A 15,634-nucleotide genomic window follows, 5' to 3' on the forward strand; every position below is an offset into this window, starting at 1 on the left:
TCGGGGAAAGGGTTGTACGTGATTTACATAAATATACATAAACAGCGGTCTGGCCACGGTTCGCGTGGCAAGCGGAGGCAGCGCCGTTAATCCTTTTACGCACATAACTGTTACTTTCCCGTAAGTGCAGACGACGGGAGTTTTCGGTGTATTGGGAAGGGGGACGAAAGGTATTACTACTATGTAGGGTCTGTACACTTCGGCCAAGGGTTGTGGATAATAAGTGTTATTTAATCGATGCCAAATATGTTGTAAAAGAAAAAGTCAACTACTACGCACCATCTAGAAATGATTTTATAATTCAAACGATTTTTTAGTTTCAGTAGTTTTTTTTAAATAATTAAACATAAGGATAGTTTCGTTTAACGTTTGCATTAAAAAAATGATTCTTTTTGCTTTCTGTAGAAAAAAAACTAAAAAAGATCATTTCTTTCTATGAGCATCCTTTGAAAGGTGATTGTTTAAGCTTATTTGCAACAATAAATCCCCAAACCTACAAGCTACCCTTTGTTAGTCATCCGGAATTTTCGCCAGGGTGGATGAAGACATGCGTGCAAGCACGTTTTTAAGACCTACCTCGATTTTTATCAATCCCTCCTCAGTTTTCACGACAAAATTGTTAGAGTAGAGCTTTTGCAACATATTGGTCCAGAAGATTTCGATGAGACGCCGCTTCGGGATGATGAACCACAGTTCGCGTACCAAGGTGTCATATCGAAATTCAGCCGAAATTCCACCTAAAATGGTCGCATTGAGTTTTGGCGTCATTGCTTGCTGCTGCGAAGCCAGTGGACGCGATTTCTGCTTGATGATATGTTTGTTCATGTTTCTCAGGTACTATTTCACTGTTTGGCCGGTTGCATCGACCTCCCGGGCAAGCTAACGCAGTAATGTAGCCACATGTCCCTCGGTCTTCATTTCCAGCTTTCTTTGGCACCTCAAGTCGCTCAGGGTTGTCGGCCATTCGCAACCGGACTTTCTTTCGATGCTCTCATTGTTGTCTAATAGTGCCAAGCTGTTGTAGATGACGGAACGGGCTTATGCGCCGTCTGAAAATAATACCGAACGTGCCACACGGTGTCCATTTTAGACGCTATGGGGTGCCGTTCTTTGATCACGCACGTTCCTGGACGAAGTTACTTTTTTTTGGTCATCACGGTAAGAGTTCGACTGATAGAAGTGTAGCATTTTGTCTACTGATTAATGGGATACTATTATAGAAAGTACAATTAACGTTTTGCTAGTGCGGGATATGATAAACTTATGAAAAAAGACTATTTTTATCCTTTTTAATGCAAACGTTGTAACTTAGTCTATTATGAATGTAACACAGACAGTTTATTTTGCAGTTTTAAGCTCTATTAGTCTAAGTAAAAAAGGTAGAGACAAACGCTCGTGTCTATTTCCAATTAGAATGGTCCTTCGTAGAAATGAAAATTTCCAAATTTGTTTAAATATAGACACACATTTAACTTGACCCTTTTAAGCATATTTCAGTGCTTTTAGGAATCGTTTTTTGCTAGAAACTATCTAATTTCTTCGACTTGAAAGCCATCACAACTGAATGCCTGTCAATGCTGCGCGGTAAAACAAACGTTTCCGAGTTGTTTGTACAAATTTTCAAGGATTTCATGGAAACGCATGTGAAGACAAGTATGATTTCAACCCTACATTAGTAGAAGCTATGTTAAATTTCCGGTAATTTCTTTTCACTATGACCTAACATCATTCATTTATTGATTAAATTGTGACTTTTTGTCCAATAATGTTGCATTGCTATACATTCTGGAAACTAGAATTTTAAGATTAATCAAGGTAGATGTGTGGCTGTACTGATTCAAAAATTCTACTCACAGGATTGAAATGTAAAACAAAAATAGTTCAGAAAAATAATACACAGAAACGTACTGCCATGTTTGTGTATCTCATAGAGACTCAACTAAATGAGCAGTAGAGTATGAGACGAATCTCGATTATTTTGTAAACATGTTTCGTACAATGTGACATTCAAATTTCTTTCATTTAAGGCATATATCTTTTGAATGTTTAGTACCATGGATCTTTTCTTATATCAATTAAGTACTATCCTTTGAATTATGTCGTATCATTTTTAGAGATCATAATTTCCTTTGTTGTACCTAACAAGCTACATATAGGCTATTTGTACAACATCGAAATCTATTTCTCAATGACTATTTTAAACAGTGGCGTATACTATCTACTTTAAGGTGTTTAGAACTCTAAAGATGTTGGATCCGGAAACAATGTGCGCCGATGACGATAACATTTCAGAGCACGGATCGTCTTGATGAAGGTTTTTAAAGTTGTCTAAAACGTGTTCTAAATAAAATCAAATAAACCACAAAACTACGCACAAGTGATGCAATCGCTATCGTACAAAAACAGGCCCAGTTTCAGCATGATTATGCCGATTCAGCACCCAACAAAATGTATATTCCCTGTTGAAATGACACATCAGAAGCCCTTTCCCTACTTAACCACGTTCAATGAATGAGTCTTTCTAGCTTCGGAAATTTCTTTTTTTTTCCTCATCTAGCCTGTGCTGGGCGAGCGTGAACCCAGCGCGTAAAAGGACACAATTTGCATTTTCGTCCCATGTGCCATTTCAATCAGCCCTCCGGATATTTTGAACATGTGCCGACCCGCCGACACTAGCTGTGGCGCTGTGGGTACACATGCAATCATTTTGCGAAGTTTGTCCGCACTCAATTTAAATGACATAAGCTCACAACTTCGGCGATACTTTGCACATTGTGGCGGTTGTGTTTTCCACCGTCTCCATTCAAATATTCATTACCCTGGGCACTCGCCCAGGGCAACAGGCAACTGCTAATGAAGGAATATTGTTACGAAAACAACCGGGTGTTGCTTGGTGCTGGTAAACGCGTCGAACTCGAGGCTAACCATTCCTAACCAAAAGAGGCTCGCTCAAGATCTTGGGCGTACCGAGCCGATAAAATCCCTCTGTTGAATAACAATCTCCAAACGAAACCATACCACGCTTAGGGGCAAGATATGTATACGCAGCAGATCAGCCAAACGAATTGAATACATAAAGTCAACACGCATTTTAACTTTTCACTCACTGCCCGGGGTGGCACTGCGGGATAAGCGGAAGCCGCTTGCTGGTTTCGTTGGTTTTACACAATTAATTTATCCTTTCGCCCGGGCCGCCTTTTGCCCATGCCCATGTCACCACAACTAAGCGAAAGAGCGTGAAAACCATATTATAATATTCAATCACCCCGTTTCTAACTATGGAGCTGGCGTCACTTTGATGCTGGCTAATTTCTTCACATCCTCGTGGGGCACAGTCTGTTCGACACGGTCCCAAAAAACGGATTTGTGCGAGACGGAACGGGAGAAAGGCTACATCATTAACCGATACACCCGCCACCAGCCGAACGATCGGAAGCGGTACGAGTGTTTAGGCGAATAGCCGGAGCTAACCTGCTTAACGCTTTGCCTCCTCACCCGAGGTTAGCGTCGCACACGCACGCATGGCGATGCGTACGAGGAAACGAAATCTGATACCAACCGGTGGCGACCAATCGCAATCATCACGCTCCATATGCTGTTCTCCCGCAAATACGAAACAAGCGGGAAGCCACCAGCAACGCAGGCGACGGAGACCATTGATTGATGAGGGTTGTAATTTATGGTGCTCATGGGCACCCTGCCCGAAACTGCTCAGCAAGTACAATTATATTTATTTACATTTTGCGCTCCTTGGTTGCCTAAGTCCCTAGTGCGGGAAAGCTGAAGTTCTTGAGCAAAACTTTTCAACGTGGGTGAATCGGTACTTGGGTGGAATGATGCAACGGGTAATAGTTTGCTGCAGAAAGTTTTTTTTTTCGCAGAAAAAACTTTACAAGTGCCTTTTTGAAGCACTCGCTCCTTAGCATACTTTGTGCAGGGTTTATGGTTTTTGCATTTTACCTGTTACGTATGTTTTTGCAAGTTTAATTTTTGAATGCGTTGGATGATGGAGAACCTAAACTAAGCATATTTATGTGTATCTTTTTCTGTTGTGAGATAAAACTATGGAATGCATTAAATGAAAATGTTTTATAGTAAGAGGTATTATGTTCTATTACTTATTTGCCATACATTTTAGCCTGTGCAAACCTGCCTTTTCCACAAATGGGTTTAGCATTTGGGTTTATTGAAAACAGGATAGTTACTCCTACATATCCTACGTAGACTTGAATCAATGACGGGCGAATTGAGTCGCATCTAGGTATGGCTTTCTTACAAGAAGTAGATCTGCGAATTCTTATCATTCGGATAAGATATTTGATGGCTATCTTTAAGGCCAGCAATTCTATGGAACCTGTACAACTTACGTCAGAATTCAGAATTTGATTTCTTATAAAATTGCTCTTCCTGAAGTAATTCTCGAGAACCTTTTGAATTTCTATTTCCGAGAAGGTTTCATACGAACGACATACTCACCGCCAGTTCCGGTTTGCGGTTTAAGCGTCATGCATTCAAACATCTCCCCTTCACGATCAGTCGCTTGCCAATCCGAGCATATAGATTCTGGACAAAGATGTCACACAAGCATACTATTCTCAGTCATATCCGGTTGAGTAACGCTCAGGCTTTCGCATTGTTGGGGTACAATGTGCAATCGGTATTTGTGAAATATTTGTACTATTTGTTTCACGTGACATTAACTCTTTGCAATGCGCCGTATGTGAAAATCTGCATCTGTTTATTCGTATGATATCATCAGCATCTTTGCTGGAATAGGAGATAGTGTTATACACTCCAGCGTCCACCAATTGCACCGTCTGGATAAACAAAACTCATACCCCTTATTTTAATTCCCGAACAAAGTGTTGCTTCAAAGGTATCATTTGAGGAACATCGCGATATAGCTCAAGAAATCGGCAGCGTTCTAACAATATAAATATAACGTCTAGAACTTCGACGAAGAGTTAGAGCATATATACAGCGGTGAATTCAATCGATTGTGTCGATTGCTATATGCATACAATCATTTGTCGATTGAGCAACCATAAATACTACAAACATGAATATTTATCTACTTTCGTAGCTAATTTAGATAGGATTTCGATTCGTTTATTTGTTGCTGATCCCAGCTTTTATAGTCAGACTATAGCAGAGGTTGAAATTAATTAGCCTGGGACCATCATTTGTTACTCTCAGAGACATAGTCCCTTGCCATTGTCCGTCTGGGGGTTATAATGATAAAACTAATGAATGTTTATTAATCTTATAGTAACAGAAAGATACAGAAATAAACTAATTGCATATAATTTAATAATGCTCATTTACATGGTATCTCTGATTTAGAATCTTGTAGTTGATTTTACATGGAATCTATTCTGCTCTTCTGTTACATATAATGGCACTAGCCAAATTATAAAAAGTGTCCAATGAATTCAAGAAAATCAAATACATTTTACATCAAATACATTTCAATCAGACAAATAAAAAAATATAATCAAAACACCACTTTCCCTATACAATAACATCCTAAGGAATAATGGGATCTTCGACCGCAACGTAATGTAACGGCACGTTTTTATCTTTTAATCATATTCTAAAAGGCCAAAAAAGTAATAAAACAAAAAAGGAACATTAGGATATATAAATTAAACTTAATGTTATCTTAATTTATCGTTTGAAAAAATATTTTTCTGCATCACAGCTAATATTGATTTCCCTCTAATGTTACGTTCATTAAAGAAGGATTATCAATTTTAGATTTCTTGTTTAAAATCTATATTTTATGCATATCATATCATAACCAAGTACGCTAGGTTAGCTGTAATTAAACAAAATATAATCCAAACCTACACATCATCATCTTTGAGTTGGAATCCATCTGACTTTTTTCCTAGAAAAATTGTATTCATCACAACATTTATTACTGCCATTAAACATTATCATACATACTATGGTTGTGTGGAATGGTGAAACCAATGAAAGCTATTTTCACGCCATGCACTGTTCTAACAAGCTTTTGGTCATTTTGGTATCTACCTCATTTAACAGTCATCAATCATCATCATGAGGCCCATGTCAGACAATGACCAATAAGATTGACATGCATGATAATCGCTTGTGAAGCTATCTGACCTGATCTGATCTGGTCTGGTCATTGCCCGTACAGATTGATTTTTATCCCGGTCAGTAACAACTTATAAAGGCGTAAAATGATAATGTTTCATGTATAAAAGAATATAACAATGTTGCTATATTATTAAAAAAATAATTCTACACAAAATTTTAACCACAAAAAAGCAAATTTAAATTATTTCTAAATTCCAATGATAGTTAGCGTCTGTGTTAGCGCAAAACATTGTCTCATTGAACAATGTTAACACCAGAAATTGGAACAAATGCTCTACCACGCAAAACGCAAAAATTTCACGCCGCTTTATTATATGAGCCGCTTAACAACGTTGCTTTTCTATTCCTTTTGTAGGCCCGCAGCATCATTGTCAACAGTGTGTTTCACAGCACCAGCAGCGAGTGTTTGTGCTTTTTGTTTTCCTTTGTACGTTAAACCAACAGCCAACAAACATGGCAGCGCATGCCAGCGGTGAAATAAACAATCGCAACACAAGGTCACGCAGTGAAATGCGCCACCGGCACAGCTAAGCCATTATTTGCAAGAACAGTGAAAATGCAGCAAACAAAAAAGTGAAACAGCAGCGCCTCGTTGTATCGCTACAAACAATGTGAGAACGGCTGTGATTCAATCAAATGTGGTGTCGGACAACGGACCACGAGAGACCAAAGAATCATCTGTTTCACCACGGATTAAAACGAACCCTGCGGTGGGAAATGTGTGCCGGGAAAAAAATGTGCAACGATCGGGCAAAATAAATAACGAAAGGCGATTTTTCTATCACACCTTGGGCATCAGTGGTAACCAGTGGCGGCGAGAGATTCTCATTGTCGGTGTTTTTTTTTGTGCTTCATCGCTATCAAATAATCCCTAAATCGTTTCGAGAATAAATCATCCCGTATCCCGTCGGTTGCGATGACGAACGAGTCTAAAATTACGCCAACCGAGCTACCGGGGCTGCATCATCAGCTGCCGATGCTGATGCCCGACGGGACGTTGGGCAACAGCTCTTGGACGGATCTGCTGAACTATACCTTCGAAAATGAGGCGCTCTATCACGTCAACACATCAACCATCGAGCGAATCGTCTCGCTGATGGTGCCAGTATTCTTTGGCTTCATCGGACTCGCCGGCCTGCTCGGCAATGGGTTGGTTGTGTTGGGTAAGTGAAAAGTAAAATGTGAAACAGTCTTATAAGTAGTTGCATATCACTAGCAATAAAAAAACACTGTACATTGATTCAATCATCCTCTTTTCATAGCAAATGCATGCTCAACAAACATAAAAGTTTTGAAAAATTCTAAAGCAGCCTGCATAAAGTGCAGCTGGATTTAATAAATTAAACCGTAGTGGGAAAAATTGCTCCAAGTCCAGTCCAAGCTAAAGTAGGACAACATTGTAGCTCGATCGTATGTAAATCATGAATTAAGAATAAGCCATAAAAAGAATTCGTCGTATTTTAATTACCATACGAGTCCGTTTGTACACAACGGTACGCAACATTGTGCCGTTTTCAACTGGTTGAGATTGTCCCTTTTTGTGTGGAAATGAGCTACAAAGCATTGCTCACCTGACTGTTTGATACGTAGAAAGAGGGCTTGTATTTGAATTACCTGAGTAAATATGATTGTATTCATTATGGATACTTGGAAATACTGCACCACTGCTGGAACCGGTCATCTACACGTGGCAGGGATGAGTTTTCATAATAAAAGTATGGCTTATGAATGTTAATGATTGTTATGCAAAACGCTTTCAATATAATCAGTAGTATTAAAAGTGTTTTCAGTATTTTAAAAATGGATAATGTTTTTTATATAAACATGCAGTGGTCAATTTTACTATAAGCGGACTGAGCGGCCGCGCGGGCCCCGGCTTAAAGGGGGCCCCGAGCTAAACCTCCACATGTTAGTTCACTTTTATAAGCGATTGATTTTTTGTTATTAATGCACAAATAAACGGAAAACTAAATCATTCTCAAAGTAGTACATTCTTAAAAGTAAGTGTGTGGAATGTGTTGATAACGTTTATATCAATTAAAAGATGTTACGAACTTTGGGGATAATTTTTGAAGGCCAAAACAAATTTTACATACTTTTGCACTCTTCCATATTCAAAACAATAAAACCTCTCCTAATAATAAGTCATAAAAAAGCTCCTGGGACGATTAATTTATATGCTTTGAGAACTTCCTAAACGATCTCGATTGCAACGACGAAAAGACTACAAATACGCAAGTGCAGGATAATCATTGTCGGACGCTTAGATTTTAGGCACATTTTATGTATCTGTGAAACAGGAAATCACACAAGCTTTGTATAGTGGCTTTCACAGCTATACATGTACATGAATGAGCAAACAAATGTATTGCAAACTCTGCGCTTAAAATACAAAAGTATAAATGAGTACAATTCATATTTTTTTGTCTGGTTTTCCCGATATGCCTTTATCTAGGTATACCTAGATCTGTACTGAAATTCGGAAAGTCTGGAGTTTTGATAACTAAAGTTTATCATTTCATTGTTCATTGATTCATTTCAATATAAAAGACTCTTAGCTTAGAAAAACAACCTAATGCGTACTTGTGTTGTAAAACTACTACAGAGAATGAAATGCTTCTTTATACCAAATACTAGTAACACTAGCATAGCTAGTATTTGAATACAGTTTTGATTTTTGCACTACCGGAAACAACGAGGATGCACATCCTAAAAATATGCAAAATATGTTAGCTTGATTACACTAAGACTATAGATGCTATTTGGGTCGGTCTGGTGGTACAGTCGTCAACTCGTACGACGTAACAACATGCCCGTCATGGGTTCAAGCCCCGAATGGACCGTACCGTCATACGTAGTACTGACTATCCTGCTACGGTAACAAAAAGTCACTGTAAGCCAAGCCCACTTCACTAGTGGGTACAGGCAGGCCTTGACCGACAACGGATAGATGCTTCTTGATAGATGATAGATGCTAAACGACAGAACAAAATTAATCCCTAACGAAATCAGGATAACATATTTGGTATTCGTAACAAGATATTCAAAAAAAAAATGCGATATTATTTTCTGGACTTTTAAGGAAACCAGGGGCCCCAATTCTATCCCGCGCTTAGGGCCCCGAGATGGATAAATCCGCCTCTGATAACATGTCATTGCTAAAATCTAAAATTTTGAATATTTTCAAGACGTATTGAAAAGTAATAGGAAAAATCATTTTTCACTATCAATTTAACATTGGTTGATGCTGATATCTTTAATTGCCGTAGACGCTATTTCATATTTCATCATTTCAGATTCCTTCATTTTGATGTTGCACTTAATATTATTACTTTTTAAAGGGAATTCGAAGGATATTGTTTTTAAATCCATTTTACATGGAAATATAAGAAAATCTCTTGATTTTTTAAATATTTGATAATGGTATTCAATCTCAAAATTAATTAAAATCAGATCCTTCAATAATCTTAAATAACACCTGAACGTATTGATGCTAGATAAATTTGGAACATCGAACTATAGACAGTTATTCCACATGATAAATGAACCAGAATGGCTAAGTGGAGCAATACAGAGATGAGTTCAATTAATCAACTTCAAATGAATTTCATGTTTATAATAAAATGATGTTGGTATTAAATTAAATTTACCCGTTCATCATCTCTTATGATGCGCTTTTAATTACGCATCGAAGTATTGTTGTGGACAAAATATAACCGTAATTTAATCTTCTGCCATTCCATCCACCATCCAACTGTAAGCTTTTGTCAACACATTTTCCTGTGCTAACATACAATACAATCAAGCCCGAGGACGTTTCATTTGCTCATTCATCCCTTGTAAAACGAAAACCGTTTCCATTTTTCCTACATGCTGTGATTGACACTCAGCAAGGCCATGACAGAAGCAAAGCAAAAAAAAAACTAAACGAATATCATATCAATCTGCTTTGATGGTTAATGGGCGCTGTATGCTATCGACAAGCTTATCACAATACGCCCCCAACATGTTTTGCTTCGAAATGGTAATTTCGTCTGCCATCAGAAACACTCCTCGCAAGGCAAAAACATTTCTAAGAAAAACCTGGTGAAAATTGTACAGCAACACTCCCGCGCAGCATTGTGCCCGTATGTGTGTGGGTGTATGTCTACCCCGTAGGCTCCGCAGTTCCGATAATGAAATTCAATATCTTGGCTCAAAAATGGCCCCTTATACTGGAATGGGTTGAAAAAAAAAACAAACAAAAAAACACAAAAATACAAAAACAAATCAAAAGTGCACCAACTACTCCACGAAGCTTTGCCGAGGGGCGGGCGAACCGTGAACCCAATCCAAAGTTCCATGGGCGTATCAATGCCGCAAGTGCTTTCCGACGGGATCTGAAACCGAGCTGAAATCCGACACCATGCACTAAAAATCAATCTCACTGATGTTACCGTTGCACAAACAGTGCTGCCCTCAGTTTGCGGGTGGGGAGGATCGGCCGGCCGGGGGACGATAGAACCGAACTATAAAGTCGACCCTTCAAGCAGAATAAAATTCATGACCATTCTTCAACAAACTCCACTCCACAGGCTGGCGGTTGATGGACTTGTTGATTTTTTGCGATAGACGCATGGCAGCAAGCACACCCATTTGGTGAAGAACATAAATCTTTTACACCGTGAGATGGCACATGCTAAAGCATCGGTGGGTTTGAAATGCTGCTGAAGAGAGTGTACTGAATGGTTGGAGCTGTAGGAGTGTATCAGATATCATCATATGTGTTAATTTTAGTAGACTTGTTTGAAATAGACTTGTTTTGAAGATTTTTTTCAACATTTCAAATCATGAAAACAGAAATGAAATATTTAAACCGTTTACTGTACGACATTTTAAATGTCATAACCAAACACATTCTTTACTACGTTTCGTGTATATGAAAAGCTCTGAATTTAAAAGTCTAAAAGCATATTGGATCAATCCTGTTCCAATCTTCCAGAATGTGCATTTTGCATTCCATGAGGATGCTCGTTTTCTTCACAAAAGTGCTTAGATAAACTCGGCAGAAAGCAAACAGCATCGTCATCATCGATGAATGTGTTATTAAGCTCGCCCGGTGTAGCTTACTTCACTTCGGGCAAAGAAAACGATAGCTCCTAACCAAACAACACATCATGCAACCCTATCAATCTTCAACTCCCGCCCAACGGGTGTGAAGTTTGTTTTTACAGTTTCATTTTCTTTGCATACTTTCCGACACGGCACGTACGATTTCTGCCGCCCCATTAGAGTGTACCCATACCGGCAAGGGATCGTGGAGCGTTATGATAAGGGTAATTAATCTTGTTCGGCTGCGAAGATACTTGGTTGATTTAACCCTCAGCACGAAACGCCCTCGCGCAGCCAGCCACACCATCATTACGACTAACCTGCTCCATTACAGGCGCGAATATTACCGCTTCCCTGTAGGGTTTGGGTAGCCGTACGTGAGCGTATGAATGATGACCGGCACGAGAAGTATCTTTTACACCGTACGGTCGTTCGCTCCCTGCCATCGGTTCCACCATTGAAGTCCATTGACGCACGGGCTAAGTGATGAATGAAGCGGGCTTCCAGTACTATCCGCGGCGGCTGAAATTCCCATGAACAGGCCATGGAGTGGTACTAGTACCCTTCCACTTGCTAGGCCACAGAAAAGGAACGGATTTGCGCCGCTGTAACTTGGGGGATTATCGCTCGGCTAACTCAAAACCGAAGGTCAATCCTCAGGGGGGAGAAGAATACGGCGAAATGAAAGTACGGCTGTACGGAAATCCTAACTAGCAACGTGTTTGCTTCGGAAACCCGAAAGAAGCTAGCAGGAGTAAAGTTATGTTAGTCTCACAGGAAAATACTTTACCTCATTGCTACTTTAATGCTCTCCGTTCAATCGCTCCCCAGTGCTTAGCAAAAGGGAACTTTGTGGAATATTCTATCCGCTTCTGTTGCTACTGCAACATCTACACGCAGCAGCTCTATGTCCCCATCCCGCAGGCAAAACGTCGATTCATTGCACTGAACCCTTTTCAACTTTGCTGTTCAGGAATTTTCATCGCACAACCACCTCCGGAGGAGTCCTTTTGCCTTTGCGCACTATCATTATGTCGAATTCCAGCAACAGCAGCTCAGTATTTGCAAGTGGTGACAACATCAAACAGCCATGCTGCCATTGCACGAATCTCGCATCACACACACTCTTGATGACCTTCTGCAAGGGGGAAAAAAGTGAGAAACTTGAGAAAGTGTTACCATTCCGCATGAGAGACTGGGCGTCTCCATTGGCACAGCAGCGTTTTTGAAGTGTGGAAAAGATCCTGTTTATGAGGTAGGGGGAAAAAATGAACTATCACGATTTCACTTTACGACCATGTGCATTGTATAACTTTGTATGAAAACTTTTTCCATTTTGCATTAATGACCTGCCATTGTTTGTTCCGCTACGCTATACATTTGATCTAGTTTATATAAGATTATAGCGTTTGTAGTTGTGAATTATCGTGAAATGAAGTTTGTAGTTTTCTCAAAGCTTTCCTTTCTACATTACTATTGCATCATTTGATAAATAATTTACTTTCCTTTCCTCCCATTCCATGCCAAAGACATGCAAAGAGCATTAATTCAAAGCCAAATTACCTAGTCTAACAAGATTCATCGTTTGTCATCTTTGCGAGTCGATTAGCTATTGATGAATCTCTTCTTTTGACACCAGCATCCGGTGAAACATTTCATCCTCACTATCACTAGCCTCGTGGCACCTTCCACAAACGCTTGATTGGGGTTTCTTGCTGTCCCTTTGCAAACTGATGCTACTCGCTTCGACTTGCTTCTGTTCGAATCTCCTCTTAGGTAGGGCAACGCAGAGCGAAATATTCACTCTTATTGAGACACACCCACCCAGACGGTGGGACCAAAAGCTAATCTGCATTTGGCTTGCTCGACTTTATTACATTGACACAGGATAAAACTTTTGCACGGATGGGCGACAGTCAGTGCCACTATTACCACGAAGGTCCACGCAAATTGAAAGCCACGCGCCGTCCACGGTTGAGGGAAGGAAACGGCCATTACAGCCAGGCGTGCGAAACATAATAATATACGCTACCTGCAAAGTCCCTCGGCGAATGTTTTGGAAAATGAACACCCCGAAAAATAATATTGATGTGCACAGTTGAGCACGCAGGGAGTGAGATACGGCTTTTTTCAATTTGTCCCAATGTCACCGCGGGGAAAATAATAATAAAAGTATGATTGATCGGTACACTCAAAAGCACAAGGGTGGGGACAAGATTCGCAACATGGTTTACACTTTGCTGGAGCGTCTAGCTTGCATGAAGCTTGTATGTAAATGTAAACCGTAGGATTAATAGAGAGATAGAGCGAGAGTGCTATCTTAATTCAAAATGATGTATTGAGCCATTTTAATGAAGCTATTCAATATGTTTTAAAGAATAATTAATGTTTTAGCGTCAAGAAAGAGGGCTTTAAAGATTAAACATAAAGTAATATTTTTTAAAGTTTTTATTTATTTATTTATTTATTTATTTATGTATTAAAGCTTCAATTTCATATTTACATTTGGCTTGAAAGTTATGTCTCTAACTTTGGCCTGTCTTACCCTGAGACCGAAATATTTATTCTACGAAACAGGGATGATCCAGCAATCAGGCGAATGGATGGGAAGACTCCCACCAGGCCAAATGGATGAGTATCGATTCGCCAACCGTATCCACACTGTCACACTGGCTTGCCGTGGGTTCCAACAATAAATCACGAGAAAGCCAGACCAAATAGACTAAGCAGCTTTCGAAAGACGAAGGTTGTAGAGCCAAAAACAAAGAAGAATAAAAGAAACAGTGGCATTCTTCAGAGTTAAAAGCTAATATTCTGAACCGCATGCATTCAAGCGTTTATGTTCATCTTTTTGTGCAAATATTACCTTAGAGAATTATGTTAGCTCGTAATCATATCGTCAGCCCTTACCGCTTGAATGAGTCTGTCAGAGGGCAGAGGATAAGCTTAAAAGATTAAAATAATTTCGAGTAATGTCCAAGGCAGAGTATGATGCTTTAAATCGAACTAATTTATGGGTCAGTCGGTTTTTGGTTAGATATTGCGAGCTATTCGCTGTTTATTCGTTTCTTAAAAAACTAGGAAATAACCAAAATTTAGGCGAAGGCAAATTTTTCTAGTGTGAAATTCAGTTGGCATCATATCGTCTATAAACCTTAAAAACAATTCCTACGATTTCTACGACTGTCGAATAGCAAAAAATAACTTACGAAATGTTGGAGAAGCGTTGTTAATTGAAATATCTTCTGCCAAATGAGCTGCTTCCTACCATTTTCTCACGCTTTACTTTAACACTCTGCTCACCCCTTTTTCCAGTGGTTGCCGCGAACCAGAGCATGCGATCGACCACCAACTTGCTGATCATCAACCTGGCAGCGGCTGACTTGCTGTTCGTCGTGTTCTGCGTGCCTTTCACTGCCGTCGACTACGTGTTGCCCGAGTGGCCCTTCGGAGAGTATTGGTGCAAGTTTGTACGTGACGTTGTATGCAAAAAAAGGAGTTTTCCTCAGCCCACTCATGGGCTCGTGGCAAACTTCCAAACAGCTCCGTAGGGAAGCTGCAAGTCGCTTGCTAATGCCCCCATTTCTGCTTCCTTTTTCGTTTCGACAGGTCCAGTACATGATCGTCGTCACGGCACATGCCAGCGCGTACACACTCGTCCTGATGTCGCTGGATCGGTTCCTGGCAGTGGTACATCCCATCACCAGCATGTCCATTCGTACCGAACGAAATGCTTCACTGTAAGTGGATTCCTTAGCTGCTCGCTGGCACGTGGTTAATTTTCTTCGCACGAAAAGACGCAAACTCTCGCTGCATGCGATGTCTTTTTTGTTGTTGTTGTTGTACGGCCCTTCTGGCTCGTGCGATGGCTGGCTCGATTGATTTGCCCTGTCCACTTGAGGATGACAAATAGCCTCTTAGCTTGTATGTTACAACTAGGCAAAATGAGGAATCGCTCATCATCGCTTTTAGTGGGGGGGGGGGGGGGGGGCGATACACGGTCCCCATGCTAAAACCCTCTACCGATCCGGTGTGATGACAATCCGTTTTGATTCGACTCATTTTATCGCTCGATGCTTAACTGAATCGATTTTGCTCTCTCCCTCTAACGCTCTGTCTACTTTTGCTTCCTTTTTTTTATTTCGCAGTGCTATTTGCTTGACGTGGTTTGTCATCCTAACGACGGCCATACCGGTGGCCATCTCGCACGGAGTGCTGTTCTATCCACGCCAGGGTGGCTATTATACGGCATGCCTTTTTCTTCACAATGAAGGCTACAGCTTAGTTGCCTTTCATGTAAGTAGATTCACACACACATTGATGTTCTTTTTGCACCCATTTTATCATCACTAGCACAACATATTTAATTGCCTACTACCTAGGATGTTGTAGGCACCCTCATTGATTCCATTCTATC

At 40.1% G+C, this 15,634-nt stretch overlaps 1 protein-coding gene across 5 annotated transcripts in view; it reads left to right on the plus strand.

The window, feature by feature from the left end:
• Positions 1 to 15,634, plus strand: part of LOC1274331 (allatostatin-A receptor) — a 48,492-nt gene that overhangs the window by 5,038 nt on the left and 27,820 nt on the right. For 4 of the 5 annotated variants that reach the window (XM_061645740.1, XM_061645741.1, XM_061645738.1 and 1 more), the window contains exons 2-5: positions 6,482 to 7,289; positions 14,533 to 14,687; positions 14,827 to 14,957; positions 15,366 to 15,513. In XM_061645740.1, the coding sequence (XP_061501724.1) occupies positions 7,043 to 7,289; positions 14,533 to 14,687; positions 14,827 to 14,957; positions 15,366 to 15,513 (681 nt within the window). In that variant the 5' untranslated portion in view covers positions 6,482 to 7,042. Of the gene's footprint in view, positions 1 to 6,074; positions 6,183 to 6,481; positions 7,290 to 14,532; positions 14,688 to 14,826; positions 14,958 to 15,365; positions 15,514 to 15,634 lie in introns of those variants that run through there. The other variant, XM_061645742.1, reaches the window with a different exon arrangement.

Source organism: Anopheles gambiae, chromosome 2 (genome assembly GCF_943734735.2).
Source record: "Anopheles gambiae chromosome 2, idAnoGambNW_F1_1, whole genome shotgun sequence".
Taxonomy (NCBI): Eukaryota; Metazoa; Arthropoda; class Insecta; order Diptera; family Culicidae; genus Anopheles; species Anopheles gambiae.